Source organism: Artemia franciscana, chromosome 11 (genome assembly GCF_032884065.1).
Source record: "Artemia franciscana chromosome 11, ASM3288406v1, whole genome shotgun sequence".
Taxonomy (NCBI): Eukaryota; Metazoa; Arthropoda; class Branchiopoda; order Anostraca; family Artemiidae; genus Artemia; species Artemia franciscana.
The window spans coordinates 40,871,092-40,888,119 of NC_088873.1; the positions used below are offsets into that span (position 1 = coordinate 40,871,092).

Sequence of the window (17,028 nt, forward strand, 5' to 3'; positions counted from 1 at the left end):
GAAAATCAGAACGTGACTTATAAGCATAATGCGGGCAACAGAACAGTAAGAATAAAAGAAAAATAATAAAAAATGAAAAACTTCATAACCAAAATAAACCAAATATAGAATAACCAAATGTAAACAACCTAATAACCAAGACAAAATAAACAGCTATACCTTAAACTGCATCAAGCTACAAGTTAAAAACAACTGGCAATATAAGAAGTGACAATAAACGAAAAAATGACAAAAGAGAGTAAATATGCAAATAATAAAAAATAAAGCAACAACCAATAAAGTAATTGTAAATTGGCATTTACTTCCAAAAAATTAGCGTTAACTTCAGCAAAGCAATAATGCGCGTTTAAAATTAGCATGATTTATCACAAAAATGATTTTCACGAAAAAATAAAATAAATAGAATATTTGTGTCATTCTCTAATTACCATTATTTCTATGACTTACGTATTTCTTTCCCGCATCGAAAATTTTCAGTAGAAATAGTAGAAATATTAGAAATAATAGAAATAGTAGAAATATTAGAAATAATAGAAATAGTAGAAATAGTAGAAATATTGGGGCTCAAATGTTTGAAACCCTTTCCTCACAAGGACAAAATTGGGGCTCAAAATGTTTATGTTAATTTAGTTTTAAGACGATAAGATACAAACACGGAAAAGGATTTTAGTTTTGCGGCTATTTATCTTCTTTTCTTCATCTGGAATTTCAATGAACATTACCTATAAGATGGAAGTGGCTTTGCTCAAACCACTTCATACAGCGACCACCGGTCACGGAAAATGAAGTTATACGCCTGGTAAAAACGATATCCTTCATGGACCATGGAACATCAGAAAGAGTTTCCGATTTAATCTTTTTGGAGAAAAAATCTTTTTCAGAAGCAAAAACGGTAAAGGGCGGGGAGGAATTGCATACCCTCAAACCATCGCACAAGTGGTTAACTTATTTTTTTGATAGCCTACATTTTTCATCGAATTATAATTTTAATCATTTAACCGTGAAACCAAAAAAAAAAATTCGTGTTACATTTCTTGATATACGCTTAAATATTACCCCATATGAACCTATTCTTTGAAAAGGGAAATTTTGATTTGAGCTTAATATCTGTGATAATTATTATTGAAAATTTATTTTACCTTGAATCATCTAATAAACAGATCTTTTTTTTGTGTTTTTAATCTGTCTAAATTTTTATGCTTTTTAGTTTTTATGCTAATAAGAAAATATAACAGTTCAAAATAAAGATGAAACTTTTAATCGACAGTGAAATAAATATAAAATTTTAACTGAATATTTTGGACACATATACAGTGTACATCTTCAGCAGTAAAGTTTTTACAGCTAAAGATGGACACTGTATACGTGTCCGAAATATTCAGTTAAATTTTATATTTGTTTCACTGTCGATTAAAAGGTTTCATCTGTATTTTGAACTGTTACATTTTCTTCATGGAAAGGAAGTGTGGTCTTCGAAGAAATCTATGCTAATAAGATTGTATTAATTTAAATAATTGAGACTGTCACCCCTCTCATTCTCCCGTTCTTTGCACCTACAGATGAATATTTTTGCATTTGCATTTTCAATCAGTAAATGTGTATAAATACGTATGTTCTTCTTAATCTTATTTGATTATTTGGAGATATTTGGAGAATAATCTCCATATAATTCCAGGCCCTGTGGCAGCTGGAACTAATTATGTCATAAATTTAATTTTTATCGTTATCTTTAAGTATTTTCATAATAAAGTATGGCCACTGCTCCTCATCTATCAACTCGCAAAGCTGCATTACTAAAATAAGATATGTTCGACAGTTTAAATTTCTATATTTCTAGTGATTCTGCTTTCAAATTACGTTCTTTTTACGTTCAAAATACATTATTTTACATTTTGCCTCCAAATTCTAACTTGGATAACAGTGGCGTGATTTCGTCAAAATCCTAGGAGGGGGGGGCTAAGTTGGAGTCAATTTTCCTAAATCAAGTGAAAATGACAGTGAAAACTGAAAATGAGCCATGTAGTAAGATCTCAAAAAATTAAATATATTCTGAAGAAAACTGATCCGTTTCTTTGGATGCTTAAATTGTGCAGGCTTATCTTAGTTTTGCAAAAAGGTTGGAGAAATTGAATTTCAGCTGGGGAAGACTGGGGTCTGAGGGGGGGGGCTGTCCCAACTGCCCCGTAGAAAATTATGCCCCTGTTATACAGGACATGATTATATTTTTCCATTATTTTGAAACAAATTAATTCTCAGTTTTGTTTAATTTTACTTAAATTACAACATAGGTTTAGTGCCACAGTGATAAGCCGACTGTATAAGCCATATACCATTCCAGTATATACCATTGTTTGTTGGCAATTTGGTCCTGTTTGAGTCACAACTGTAGATGTGTGGACAAAATATGGTGAAAAGCAGCATTTATCGTGGCCTTTGCTCTTCCGTTATTTGATTTGGCTAGTTTTTTGAGATTTTAGACTTTATCTCCTCCCTCCATAAATAAAATAAATCTTCTAAATTTTCTTCAAAAGTTGCCCCAGCTCCAAAGCTTCAGCTCCAGCTCCCAAGCCGCTTTTTCCCAAAAGACATCCGATCGAAATTTTGAGATACCCATTTGGTTCAGCATAGTTGAAAGATCTAATGACTATGCCCTTGGGGTTGGAATGACCCCTCCTCCTGGTTCCATAGGGAAAAGGGTCTAAGTTATGCAGTCTACAAATTGTTTACATATAACATTTGTTATACAAGTTTTCTGTGGGGGGAGGGGTTTCACGATGTTAAATCTCCTTGCGAAAGAAAATTTCTGGTAGAATTATACACAGGGGAGGGGTAGAGTTGCTGGCATGCCTTGAAAATCTGTTAGAAATTGAATTTGAAAACAAACAAGTTTTTTCAACAGAAAGGAAGGATCAACATAAAAACTTAAAACGAACAGGAATTATTCTGTGTATGAGGGAGGTGTCCCTCTCATCTTTACGTTAAAGTTTGAATTTTCGTCCCAATTCCTTAAAAACGACTTCTGAAATACAATTTGAACTTGAATGAGAACTATTTTTATAGGGCATCAAGACTTTAGCGTAAAGAGCAAGGGATGGGGAAGGGACAGTCCCCCTAATATATGAAATACTTTCTGTTGGTTTTATGTTTTAATGTTGGTCCTTACTTTCAGATGAAAAAAACTTGTTTTTTTAATTACATACAGATATGGATTATTTTGATGTATATGTTGTTTTTGAACTTTTTTTTTCAGAATTCGGTTACATGATCAGTAAAACTGAATCAAGAGCAGAAGTTTTATATTTCTAACTTTAATACTCGGCAGGGCTTACAGCTTAGTAAAAACATGTCCGGTTTTTCCATCGATATCAAAAAATTGAAAGTCCTGCCCTTTGTGCAGACGAAAGGCAACAGTCTTATTTTTCTTTCGGTCAATTCCACTCAGACGAACGATCGGAGTTCCAGGCATAGCCCCAGCATGAACGACAGGGTCTCCAACAGATCTTTGGACTTGAATGCCTGGAATAAAACGCAAACTATTAAGATACAAAAAATATAAATTTAATAAAATACATTAATAAATTATATAAGAAATATATAATAAACAAATATAAATAAATAAAATATACATCATAAATAAAAAATATAAACATATATTGTTCAAATATAAACATACAAATTCCGTTACACTCGAGATGGAAAACAAATGTATCATGGTGCAAAAGAAGTACCACACAAAAATTTTGATCAAATCATTCGTAAAGTTAGTTTTCAGTTAAATGCTGGTTAAATTACGTATTGATTGGATAACATTAAGTATTCTACTACCCTCCTTATGAATCCAAAACATGACTTCCTCGCTGGTCATAATAAAGATCATAAAGGAATTGTTAGTTCGCTACAATAGTAATACCAGATTTACTAAGCTCGTGCCTACCTTGTCTGAAAGTAACTAAGGATATACCTGAATGTAGACCACTTCCAAAAACTTTCAAAACAAAAAGGTGGGCACTGTTTCGTTATTTTTGGAATAGCTTTTCCATTGTTCAGCCCCTATTCTAGGAGGGATTAGACCTGCTAAGTCCTACCTATTAAGTCCCGACTATACTTCTTAACAGCAGAACAACTTTTATGAAAATCTATTACAGTGCAGTGTAGCATGGACATCTTTGGTTGAATAAAAAGAAACAAGTCTTTTCAGATGGAAATAAAGGGGGGCATTAAACTTTAAAACAAACTAAAGTTATTCCATTTATGTAGGAAGCTCCCCACTCTTCAGACCCCCCCCCCCACTAGGCTAAAGTTTTGTAGTACTTTAGTGAAAGCATTTATGAGTGCTGTAGCTACTGGGTAGGTATAGGTTTTCATTTACCAATTCCCTTCTAAAAAATTAAAATAGGCACTTTAAGGCTTAAAACAGAGACGCATCAATAAGCTCTTCAATCCTTGAGGCCTTGTGAAAATGCAATTTATACAATTGCTATGGGTCTTATGTTTTAACATTTGTTCTTAAAACATTATGTCTAAACTTGTTTCAAAAAGGTTATTTAATTTATGCTCGTTTTGAATACCATAGTCAGGGTTACTCAAAATTTAAAGAGGGTTACTGACCTCTCACACCCCATTCTTCATATCGATCTTTAACTTTTGCAGAACCCCGCTTCAATATGAAGAGCTCATTTAGTGCATTCGATTTTCGAGAGTGAGCTATTCATTTGATTTTCGAATCTTTTTATTAGGAGAATGAGCTACAATTAGGAGAACGAGCTATTAATTTTTTATTAGGAGAATGAGCTATAATTAGGAGAGTGAGCTATTATTTTGTTTTGTCTATAATTAGGAGTATGAGCTATTAGTTTTTTACTAGGAGAATGAACTATAATTAGGAGAATGAGCTATTAGTTTTTTATTAGGAGAATAAGGTATAATTAGGTGAGAGAGCTATTATTTTTTTATTAGAAGGATGAGCTACAATTAGGAGAATGAGCTATCGTCTCCACAATAGGGATAATAAAAGACATAAGGACCTCCAGAACCATTGCTGACGCAGAGGCGTCAAAACGACGTTTTACTTGGAACGACCTTCCAATAGGAGGATATATATATAGTGAATGAATATGCAAAGGATTAACCTCTGCCCCCCCCGTGTTAGGAAGACTATATATATATATATATATATATATATATATATATATATATATATATATATATATATATATATATATCTATATATATAAAAATAAGTTGTCTGTGGATGGATGGATGTGTCAGGTGACGTCACCTGAAAAAACTGGATTAGGTGACGTCAAAACTGAAAAAACTAAAAAGAGGCAAAAACTACAAAAAAAACTAAAAACTAATAAAAAAAATAAAAAAGCTAAAAAACTAAAAAAACTATAAAGGTAAAAACCAATAAAAAACTAAAAAAAAAACTGAAAAAACTAAAAAAAGGCAAAAACTACAAAAAAAAACTAAAAACTAATAAAAAAAGTAAAAAAGCTAAAAAACTAAAAAAACTAAAAAAACTAAAAAAAGGTAAAAAACTAAAAAAACTAAAAAATAAAAAAAAAATAAAAAAAAGGAAAAAACTGAAAAATAAGCTAAAATAAAGGTAAAAACCAATAAAAAACTAAAAAAAAAAGGAAAAAACTAATAAATGACGACACTCAAAGAGAAAGCGACCAGGACAAAAGGAATGTTCGATTAGCAATCAACAAAGCACCGGGACACAGGGAGTATAAATGACGACCAGGACATAAGTAAAAAAAAAAAAAACTATCTATATATATAAAAATAAGTTGTCTGTGGATCTGTGGATCGTGGATCAGGTGACGTCACCTGAAAAAACTGGATCAGGTGACGTCAAAACTGAAAAAACTAAAAAAAGGCAAAAACTACAAAAAAAACTAAAAACTAATAAAAAAAATAAAAAAGCTAAAAAACTAAAAAAACTAAAAAAAGGCAAAAACTACAAAAAAAACTAAAAACTAATAAAAAAGCTAAAAAACTAAAAAAACTAAAAAAAGGCAAAAACTACAAAAAAACTAAAAACTAATAAAAAAAATAAAAAAGCTAAAAAACTAAAAAAACTAAAAAAACTAAAAAAAGGTAAAAAACTAAAAAAACTAAAAACTAAAAAAAAACTAAATAAGGTAAAAACTAAAAGAACTAAAAAAGAAAAAAATAAATGACGACACTCAAAGAGAAAGCGACCAGGACTGTGGATCGTGGATCAGGTGACGTCACCTGAAAAAACTGGATCAGGTGACGTCAAAACTGAAAAAACTAAAAAAAGGCAAAAACTACAAAAAAAACTAAAAACTAATAAAAAAAATAAAAAAGCTAAAAAACTAAAAAAACTAAAAAAAGGCAAAAACTACAAAAAAAACTAAAAACTAATAAAAAAGCTAAAAAACTAAAAAAACTAAAAAAAAGGCAAAAACTACAAAAAAACTAAAAACTAATAAAAAAAATAAAAAAGCTAAAAAACTAAAAAAACTAAAAAAACTAAAAAAAGGTAAAAAACTAAAAAAACTAAAAACTAAAAAAAAACTAAATAAGGTAAAAACTAAAAGAACTAAAAAAGAAAAAAATAAATGACGACACTCAAAGAGAAAGCGACCAGGACAAAAGGAATGTTCGATTAGCAATCAACAAAGCACCGGGACACAGGGAGTATAAATGACGACCAGGACACAAGTAAAAAAAAAAATTAACAAAACTAAAAAGAAGGTAAAAACTACAAAAAAACTAAAAAGAAAAAAAAACTAAAAACTAATAAAAAAACTAAAAAATCTAAAAATCTAAATAAACTAAAAAAGAAAAAAAAAGGAAAAAAATAAAGGAGAAAAACAAAACTAAAAAACGAATGTATATACAGACCGGTACACCGGGATACAAATGACGACCGGGACACAGGGAATATAAATAACGACCGGGACACAGGGACACAACTACAACGGGGACACCGGGGGAAACAGGGGGATATAAATGACGACCGGGACAAAAAAACTAAAAAGAAAAAAAAACTAAAAACTAATAAAAAAAACTAAAAAATCTAAAAATCTAAATAAGCTAAAAAAGAAAAAAAAAGGAAAAAAATAAAGGAGAAAAACAAAACTAAAAAACGAATGTATATACAGACCGGGACACCGGGATACAAATGATGACCGGGACCCGGGACACAGGGAATATAAATGACGACCGGGACACAGGGACACAACTACAACGGGGACACCGGGGGAAACAGGGGGATGTAAATGACGACCGGGACACCGGGACAGGGAATGGTCGATTAGCAATCACCATCAACAAAGCTCAAGGGCAATCATTAGAATCATGAGGTATAGATCTGAATACAGATTGTTTTCCCATGGACCATTATATGTTGCATGTTCAAGAGTCGGTAAACCTGACAATCTATTTATATGCAAAGACAATGGGACAGCAAAGAATGTTGTATATTCGCAAGTTTTACGTAGTTAAAACCATATATATATATCTATCTATATTCACAGGTGGGACATAGGGACACAACTACAATGGCGCGTAACTATTATGGCGCGTAACGACTTACGCGCGCGGGGGGGCTTGGGGGGGGCGCGAAGCGCCCCCACCAACTAGGTGTTGGGGTGGCGCGAAGCGCCACCCCAACAGCTAGTATATATATAAAAATAAGTTGTCTGTGGATCTGTGGATCGTGGATCAGGTGACGTCATGTTTGTCCGCATATGACGTCTGAATTATTTCACACTAATACAAAAGAAGAAAAAAACCAAAAAAGGTAAAAACTACAAAAAAAAAACTAAAAAAGCTAAAAAACTAAAAAAAACTAAAAAAAGGTAAAAATCTAATAACTAAAAAAAAAAACTGAAAAAACTAAAAAAAGGCAAAAACTACAAAAAAAATAAAAACTAATAAAAAAACTAAAAAAGCTAAAAAACTAAAAAAACTAAAAAAACTAAAAAAGGTAAAAAACAAAAAAAAACTAAAAACTAAAAAAGAAAAAACTAAAAAAAACTAAAAACTAAAAAAGAAAAAAACTAAAAAAAAGGAAAAAACTGAAAAATAAAAGAGAAAAAGAAAACTAAAAAAATATGAATAAATATATATAAAAATAAGTTGTTTGTGGGTTATGTCTGTCTGTCTGTCTGTCGAGTGACGTCGTGTTTGTCCGCATATGACGTCTGAATTATTTCACACTAATACAAAAGAAGAAAAAAAACTAAAAAAGGTAAAAACTACAAAAAAACTAAAAAGAAAAAAAACTAAAAAAGCTAAAAAACTAAAAAAAACTAAAAAAAGGTAAAAAACTAAAAACTAAAAAAAAACTGAAAAAACTAAAAAAAGGCAAAAACTAAAAAAAAACTAAAAACTAATAAAAAAACTAAAAAAGCTAAAAAACTAAAAAAAATAAAAAAACTAAAAAAAGGTAAAAAACAAAAAAAAAACTAAAAACTAAAAAAGAAAAAACTAAAAAAAAGGAAAAAACTGAAAAATAAGAGAAAAAGAAAACTAAAAAAATATTAATAAATATAAAAAATATAAATATAAATATAATATAAATTAGCAATCAACAAAGCACCGAGACACAAATGACGACCGGGACACAGGGAGTATAAATGACGACCAGGACATAAGTAAAAAAAAAACTAAAAAAACTAAAAAAAGACCGGGACACCGGGACACAAGGAATATAAATGACGCCCGGGACAATCAAAGAGAAATCACAGACTGGAACACCGGGACACAGGGAATATAAATGACGACCGGGACACAGGGACATAACTACAAAGGGGACGCCGGGGTGCACAGGGGGATATATAAATGACGATGGCGACTCAGGGAATGGTCGATTAGCAATCACCATCAACAAAGCTCAAGGGCAATCATTAGAATCATGAGGTATAGATCTGAATACGGATTGTTTTCCCATGGACCATTATATGTTGCATGTTCAAGAGTCGGTAAACCTGAAAATCTATTTATATGCACAGACAATGGGACAGCAAAGAATGTTGTATATTCGCAAGTTTTACGTAGTTAAAAACATATATATATATATATATATATATATATATATATATATATATATATATATATATATATATATATATATATATATACACATATATATATATATATATATATATATATATATATATATATATATATATATATATATATATATATATATATATATATATATATATATATCTATCTATATTCACAGGTGGGACATAGGGACACAACTACAATGGCGCGTAACTAATATGGCGCGTAACGACTTACGCGCGCGGGGGGGCTTGGGGGGGGGGGGGGGCGCGAAGCGCCCCCACCAACTAGGTGTTGGGGTGGCGCGAAGCGCCACCCCAACAGCTAGTATATATATATATATATATATATATATATATATATATATATATATATATATATATATATATATATATATATTTATGTATATATATATGTATATATATATATATATTTATATATATATATATATATATATATATATATATATATATATATATATATATATATAGTCTTCCTAACACGGGGAGGTTAGAGGTTAATCCTTTGCATATTCATTAACTTCAAATAGAACAATTCTCATACAAAATTTCAGAACGTTGACATGAAACACTTTTTCGGGGCTTTATGTATCTCACTCCTAACTAAAGAGTTTGGATAGTGAAACTAACTAAACGTCAGTTTCACTATATAGACTGTCAGTACATAATTAATGGTTCATTGTGGTCTATATAATAATGGTTCATTTAAAGGGTTGCCACCTGTAGCACGAAAGTGCTATTTTAGCACTATTTTATTATTGGTAGCACTGTAGCACGTGTTCAGGGTGGCTAAAATAGTACTAAAATAGCAGTAAAGTGCTATTTTGGCACTATTACAGTCAATTTTTTTACTATAGCACCGAAAATCACTGTGTAGCACGCAAATTTGGGCAACTGCAGCACTTTAGGAACTGACCGTGGAGGCAACCCTGGTGGCCACTCGTAGACTGCATGCATATGTGTAGGCACGAATTGTATACCGCACGCCTGTATGATCTCTGAGACTGCGAGGGCATATTAATATCCTTTTACCAAGGACTGTTTGATTAAGCAATAGTATGAGAATCTTGAAAAAGGGCACTTGCAGCAACAAAAAAGGGTAATTTTTAGTTTGTGATTAATTCATTGATTACTGACTAATTACGGAAAAGGCCCTTTCAAATCCAATTTACTGTTATCTAAGAATTTATTTGCACTTCTGAGACTGCGAGGGTATATTAATATCCTTTTACCACGGACTGTTTGATTAAGCAATAGTTAGAGAATCTTGAAAAAGGGCACTTGCAGCAACAAAAAAGGGTAATTTTTAGTTTGTGATTAATTCATTGGTTACTGACTAATTACGGAAAAGGCCCTTTCAAATCCAATTGACTTTTATCTAAGAATTTATTTGCACTTTAAAGTGAAGGACCACCTGCGAATTTGTTTTTTTTTTTTTTTTTTTCAGCTCAATTTCATGTTATTACTGTTATCGAACTGCATCTGGAGACAATGGCTCCAATATAAGACAGACAAACATAAGCAATATTGGATATCAAGCATTCATACGATGTTTTGCCCTTAGATTTTCTACTCATAAATAGAGCACCGTTCCTTAGTTCTTCTCAGAAAAAGATCAAATTCAATTATTACAGCTTCAGTAATAAATTCTGCAGTAGGGCATATAGCCTATAACAGGTAGTTTTTTTGTTTTTTTTTCTAACCCAGGCCTATTTTACGTTTTGTGCACCTCGATCCAGTACTGTTATGAAACCGATTATCATAGCAGTGGAGTAGGTGGACGTAACAGATACATTTATTTTTTTCAACATAAAAACAAACAACTCAATAACACAATCAGAGATCCCAAAAAGGCTCTATTTCCTGTTAAGTAGGAAAATCACGAAAATCTGAGGAGAAGTCTTCTCAGCCAGCAGATTTGATGCCACAGGACCAATATGATGCAGCGCTGGCTGCTTTGCTAGAGCAGTTTGGTACAACACTTTCTCTCTCTCTCTCTCTCTCTCTCTCTCTCTCTCTCTCTCTCTCTCTCTCTCTCTCTCTCTCTCTCTCTCTCTCTCTCTCTCTCTCTCTCTCTCTCTCTCTCTCTCTCTTTCAAACTAGTACTTCTGGCAAAACTTCTTACGGATAATATCATAATTTCTCCTTTGACTATAATTTAAGCGTAATCATTTTTGTTTTTCTTTGCAAAACTTGCCTGTCTGGTATTTTTTTTTCTAATACATTTCAATTGCTTGGGATATTTTTTTAGCGTAGTTACGTTACATTTCAAAATACGTTCTGTTCTTTTTTTCTTTATTTACGTAATGATTTTTTGAATTATTTTCGTCTGAAATGCCCAAAAGTCAACAAAAAGTCTGAAAACTATTGCGTAAAAACTATGCATGCTAGATAAGTTGTAATGAGGCTTTCAAGTTTTAATTATCCTACAATCGAAAATTGCCTTAAACAATAAAAAATAAAGTTCAATCCGAGATGCCGAAAATTCTCTCAAAAGTTTAAAAAACTATTAAATAAAAAATTTTGACCGGATTAATTCCTTGCATGTTAAAAATTAGCGTAAAGTACTACAATTATGACAATTTAGCATTCTCGAATCAAAACTACATTCCTGTATTGATCCAATATATCACTTATATAATAAGATTTTTGTAACCATTTATGAAATGCTGAATTTATCAACCGCGAAACAAAATGGAGAAAGAAATTTATTGGCAACTTCTCCCAAAAAGCGTGTAGGCAAGAATGTAAGATGCAAAGCTTAGCTGACCAACCAGGACAAAGAAAAATGGGTGTAAGGCAAACGAAAAAGAGAAAAAGAGAAGATTGGAACAGAATACGTTTCCTAAGGCCTGTAAGAAGAAAAGAGAAAAGAAAAAAAACACTTGATAAAACTAAGAAAAAGAACAAAAAAGAAAAAGACAATAACAAATATTTCGCCTGCATTGAACCTTCAGCACGGTTGAAATAATAAAACTAAATTTTTGCTGTCAATTTTTGTTTTCCTAGTTCACCCGCTAGGCGAAATATTCGAAATAGTTTCCTTTCTTCCTTATTTTTTCATTTTTTGGAGAAATGGGATTAATTCAATAGGAAGAAATTCTTTATTCCTTATTTTTTATTACTTTCAGACAGAATAAATTTACTCGGAAAAACACATGGAATGAAATTTATAAGAAAGGTAGCCACTAAGCTCTAGGAAGCCTCTGCGGCTAAAACAAACACACAACGCCTCCATAAAACAACCAAAACACACACACAAAAAAGTATACGTACAAAAGGTTATCGCAACATAATAAACGCTTAAAAATAATAAAGGACCTAATCTGGAGAGCAACTAACGAACATAATTGTCAAATATATATATATATATATATATATATATATATATATATATATATATATATATATATATATATATATATATATATATATCATGAAAAGAGAAATCACCAATGCAACAGCACAAACACAAAAAAAAGAAGAGAGACAGAAGGAGAAAAGGAAGACTGTTTTCCTAAATTAGTGATTAATATAGACCAGCACTTGAATGAGGCCTTAACCCTACTCATCCATACAATCACATAGGTCAAACAGCATAGCCACACACAATCAACCATAAAGAATAATCCATGGACAGGCAGTCATGTCGTCAATAAGTATAAGTCGTCATTTACCGAACAATAGAAAAAATAATATAGACAAATAATTCAGAGGCAACAACCCAACACAAGAACTCATCAGGAAAATACACTGGCCTATATAGGGTTTCGCCACTTTAAATTCTCTACCCAGCACAGTGTTGTGGCTACCACAGAATATCCATGGCATCCCCGTGTCAGGTATCACCCCCAAAATACATGCCTATGAAAGAAAAAAAAAAAAAACCTACTTGATGACCTTGATTGTCAGAGGCGGGTCTAGAGCAAAATCTTGGGGGAGGCCCAGCGTGACAAGGGTGTCGATAAGCAAAATCTTGGGGTGAGGGGGGCAATGGGACAAAGGTGCCAATAATTGACAAATTTATTTCAAAAAAAAGAAGAGTGAAAAAAAAAACAGAAAAAGAGGGTACCAGAAAAATCTTGGGGGTGGGGTTTCCCTGGCCCCTCCCTGGATCTGCCAGTGTCGATTGTCCTTACCAGTACAAGTAATCACGGGCTGCTCATCATTACGCTTCTTACTCAAAGTTCGGTTGTTAAAAAAAAAATGTCAGCATCCAACTGATGGCGCCTTGAACCTTGTTCTAACCAAGAAAGAAACTTGAAACCACACCGCCACGGTTCTTAATATACCTGGCTCCAATCCAGTATATACTAATACTAACAACTCACTGCAGCACCAAGCTACCTAACACTCCTCCTTCATGGGATCAATCCAAAGCCTCCCTATAAAAACCCTCCCAGGAAGTTCCAATTTCCCTTAAATCTTTCCTTATGACGTTGCATTTTAATTCCTGCTTGCTATTTGTTTCAAACCACAAATGTAATAAAAGTATTGTTTCTAATTCTTTCTATGGTAACGATTTGCTTGCTCTTTTGAAAGATTTATGGGTTTTACGATAATGTTCTATCGTAAAACGCCCTAGCTTATAGTAGGAGTTAGCGAAAAACATTCCAGCGATATGAATATGCGTAATTGGATCGGCATTACTCGAGTCCTTTGACGAAATGTTGGCGTTCAACGATTTAGACAGAACAGAGGTTTTTTTGCAATTTTTATTAAGGAGTACATTTGATTTGAGATTCCCTCACTCATGCACGTACACGCAATTTTTTCTTTTTTTATGGGGGGGGGGATAAAGTAAGGAAGAAAGAAAAACTTATGGAAAGGCAAAAGCATGCGAATAATATTCCGTCCTTACCTGGGGAGGTAAGGGTGGGCATGAGAGTGGGCTAGGTCGGAGTGGGAGAGCATGGTGGCGGAATTTGAGTGTTGATGATTGATGAAGAATAGATTTTTTATTATTTCATATTTCAATTATTCATTATTATTTTTAATTTGAGTTATTTTCATTTTTTGTTATTTATATCTATATATTATTATTTTGTGTATTATCATTTTGATTTCATTCAATTAAATAATTAATTTGATAAGCCAGCAGTTACGTGGATTTTCGCACGACCACAAGCCATTATTTGTTTTTGTGCGAAAGTTGCTGACTATTTTATTTAGTCATTTGTAAAAATAAAAGTTAAAAGACTGCGAACTCAAAGTCAAAAGTCTTTAAGTATCTGGTTTTTTGCTACGGGTCCCGTGACACCCAGTTTGTTCTCGAGTCACAGCTTATACAGTTTGAAGCAAATAAGGCTGAAGCTATGAAATCTACTAGCAATGGTGTAAAGGGAGCATTTGATGATTTTATTCATCAACCGAACATTTATATAGAACTTTGCAAAGAGAAGCTAAAAACCCAAATTCCAATTCCTGGGCAACAAACTATAGCGGGATCGTCGGCTATTATTACTCGCATTTCCGCGACAGAACAGGAAATCCAAAGTGTGATGGAAAATCTTGCTAAAAAAAATAGACGAAAAGCTGGATGAAAAACTAGTGGCCACTGCTGCTGGTAGGCAGTCTCTATCCAGTGACACTTTGCATGCCATAAAAGCTCAGAGTTCAACTATCGTTAGTGAAGTTTATTCAGCTTTGATTGTTGAGTTTGAACCGAAATTCTTAGCCCTCAGTAACGAGCTGAAATTCCTAAGAAATCAAATAATATTTCTTGAGGAGAGAGTTAAGAATGCAGAGCAAAAATTAGATATGTATGATCAGGACTTAAGGCTAGATAGTCTTCTTTTCAATGGTATCAAACAGCCTCCAAGTAGTGACTTAAAGTCTGTAATCGGGGGTGTGATTCGCAATAAAATGGAAATATCTGAAGTGTCTGATGGTGATATTGTGGAAGTGAGAATATTTAAAATAAACAGTTCTACAACTCGTCAAGATGCCATAGCTCCGGTCCTAGTCAAATTCAGGTCGAAAGAAATTGCCCAAAAAGTTTTTAAGCTTAAGTCGAAACTAGTGCGCACTGGTGTATTTGTATCAGAAAATTTAACAAAGCAGAGACGGGATATTCTGAACCTAGCACGTGAAAAATACGGTAATAAACAAGTGTGGTCTGATCAAGGCCGAATTTATATACGCCTTGCGAGTGATGCTTCTTTAAAAGTTTAAATGACTCATCTAAAGAAAGTAAAAATGAATATATTCGTCAACGAAATTTAGTGAATAAGTTAAGACGTTCAAAAAAAAAATATTACATCGAAAAATTTAATGAACAAAAAGGTGATATGCGGGGCACTTGGCAGACCATTAACGGCGTGATTAAAGGCACAGGTAAACATTATGGCCTCATAAATGCTATCGCTGTCGAGGGTGTTACAGTGACTGATAAGCAGCAGATTGCTGACGAGTTTGGTGAATTCTTCTCTGGTATTGGAAGTAGAATCAGGGAAGACACTTCTCACGGAGACCCAGCGAAAAGTGACACGCTCTTTGAAGATAATCGAGGTGAGAATCATAAATTTCAATTTGAAAAAGCGTCAATTGAAGAATTAACAAAAATTGTGAAGAATTTAAAGTCAAATGCTGCTGGTATTGACGGTTTGAAACTGAAAGCATTCGAAGTAGTTTCAGTGTATCTACTACCATGTCTTCTCTACCTCGTTAACCTGTCACTTGAAGTCGGCCAATTCCCTGAAGCGCTTAAGCAGGCAAAGGTCCTACCACTGTTCAAATCAGGCAATAAGCAAGATATGACGAACTATCGACCTATAAGCTTGTTACCACTATTCTCAAAGATATACGAGAAAATAGTACATCGACAGCTGTATGAATATTTAGACAAGCTCGGAATATTAAGTGAGTCACAGTTCGGTTTCAGAACTAAACATTCAACTGTTCATGCGGCATACCATCTAATGGAGTGCGTTAATAGTGCCCTAGAAAGGAATCTTATCCCTCTTACTGTGTTCATACATTTTAAAAAAGCATTTGATACCGTTGATTTTAATCTTCTATTAAGTAGGCTAGCTTGTTTGGGAGTCCGTGAGAAGTGTTTGGATTGGTTTAGGTCTTACTTGCATGGTAGGTCCATCAAAGTTATGATAGATGATGTGGTAGGGAAACCCTTCAATGGGAATTGTGGAGTGCCCCAAGGTTCGGTATTAGGACCTTTACTGTTTCTTATATACGTGGATACAATGCGTTTTTACATTCCTGGTGCCGTAGTTACATCATTCGCAGATGACACAGCGCTTACAGTGATTGGGGAATCTGTCGAAGATCTTATAGAGATAACTAATGTAGCTTTGGAGAATTTATCTCCGTTCACAAAGCATAGTTTTCTTGCAGTGAATACTGAGAAGACTAATTATATGATATTTAGTCGTATTAGTAAAGTTGTAAATAACTGTCATAGTATTCTTTTACAAGGTGTTTCCATTAGTCAGGTTTTTCAATGTAGATATCTAGGATTTTATTTTGATGTAAATTTTCGTTGGATTCATCATTGCACAGTTTTATCTTCAAAATTGGCTCGCGGAGTCGGTATTTTAAGAAGATTTCATAATTTTTTCCTCTACATGTCCTGAAAGCAATTTATTATTCAATTGTCCATCCTTATTTAGTGTATGGTTGTTCATTGTATGCAAGCAATTTTTCTAGTCATGTAAAAAGGGTCCAGATTATGTGGAATAAGGCAATTAGAAGTTTGGGTGAGTATCTTGCGTGTGGTAGTACTAGAGATAGTTTTAGAGATTTAGATATTTTGAATATTGATTTTATTAAATCTCAACAGATTTTAATTTTTGTATACCAGGTTTTAAATGGATTGTCTCCTCAATATTTTAGAAGTTTTTATCGATATAATTCAAATTATCACGATTATTCTACTAGGAGCTCTGATCAGCTGACTAGTGAAATCAGGCATACAACGCGATCTGGGTTTATGATTAAA

The 17,028-nt window shown here is 32.8% G+C and overlaps 1 protein-coding gene across 2 annotated transcripts in view; it reads right to left on the reverse strand.

The window, feature by feature from the left end:
• The window catches only part of LOC136033225 (fibropellin-1-like), a 176,045-nt gene that overhangs the window by 98,142 nt on the left and 60,875 nt on the right, over positions 1-17,028 (reverse strand). For both annotated transcript variants that reach the window (XM_065713938.1, XM_065713937.1), the window contains exon 3: positions 3,330-3,516. In XM_065713938.1, the coding sequence (XP_065570010.1) occupies positions 3,330-3,516 (187 nt within the window). The remainder of the gene's footprint in view (positions 1-3,329; positions 3,517-17,028) is intronic.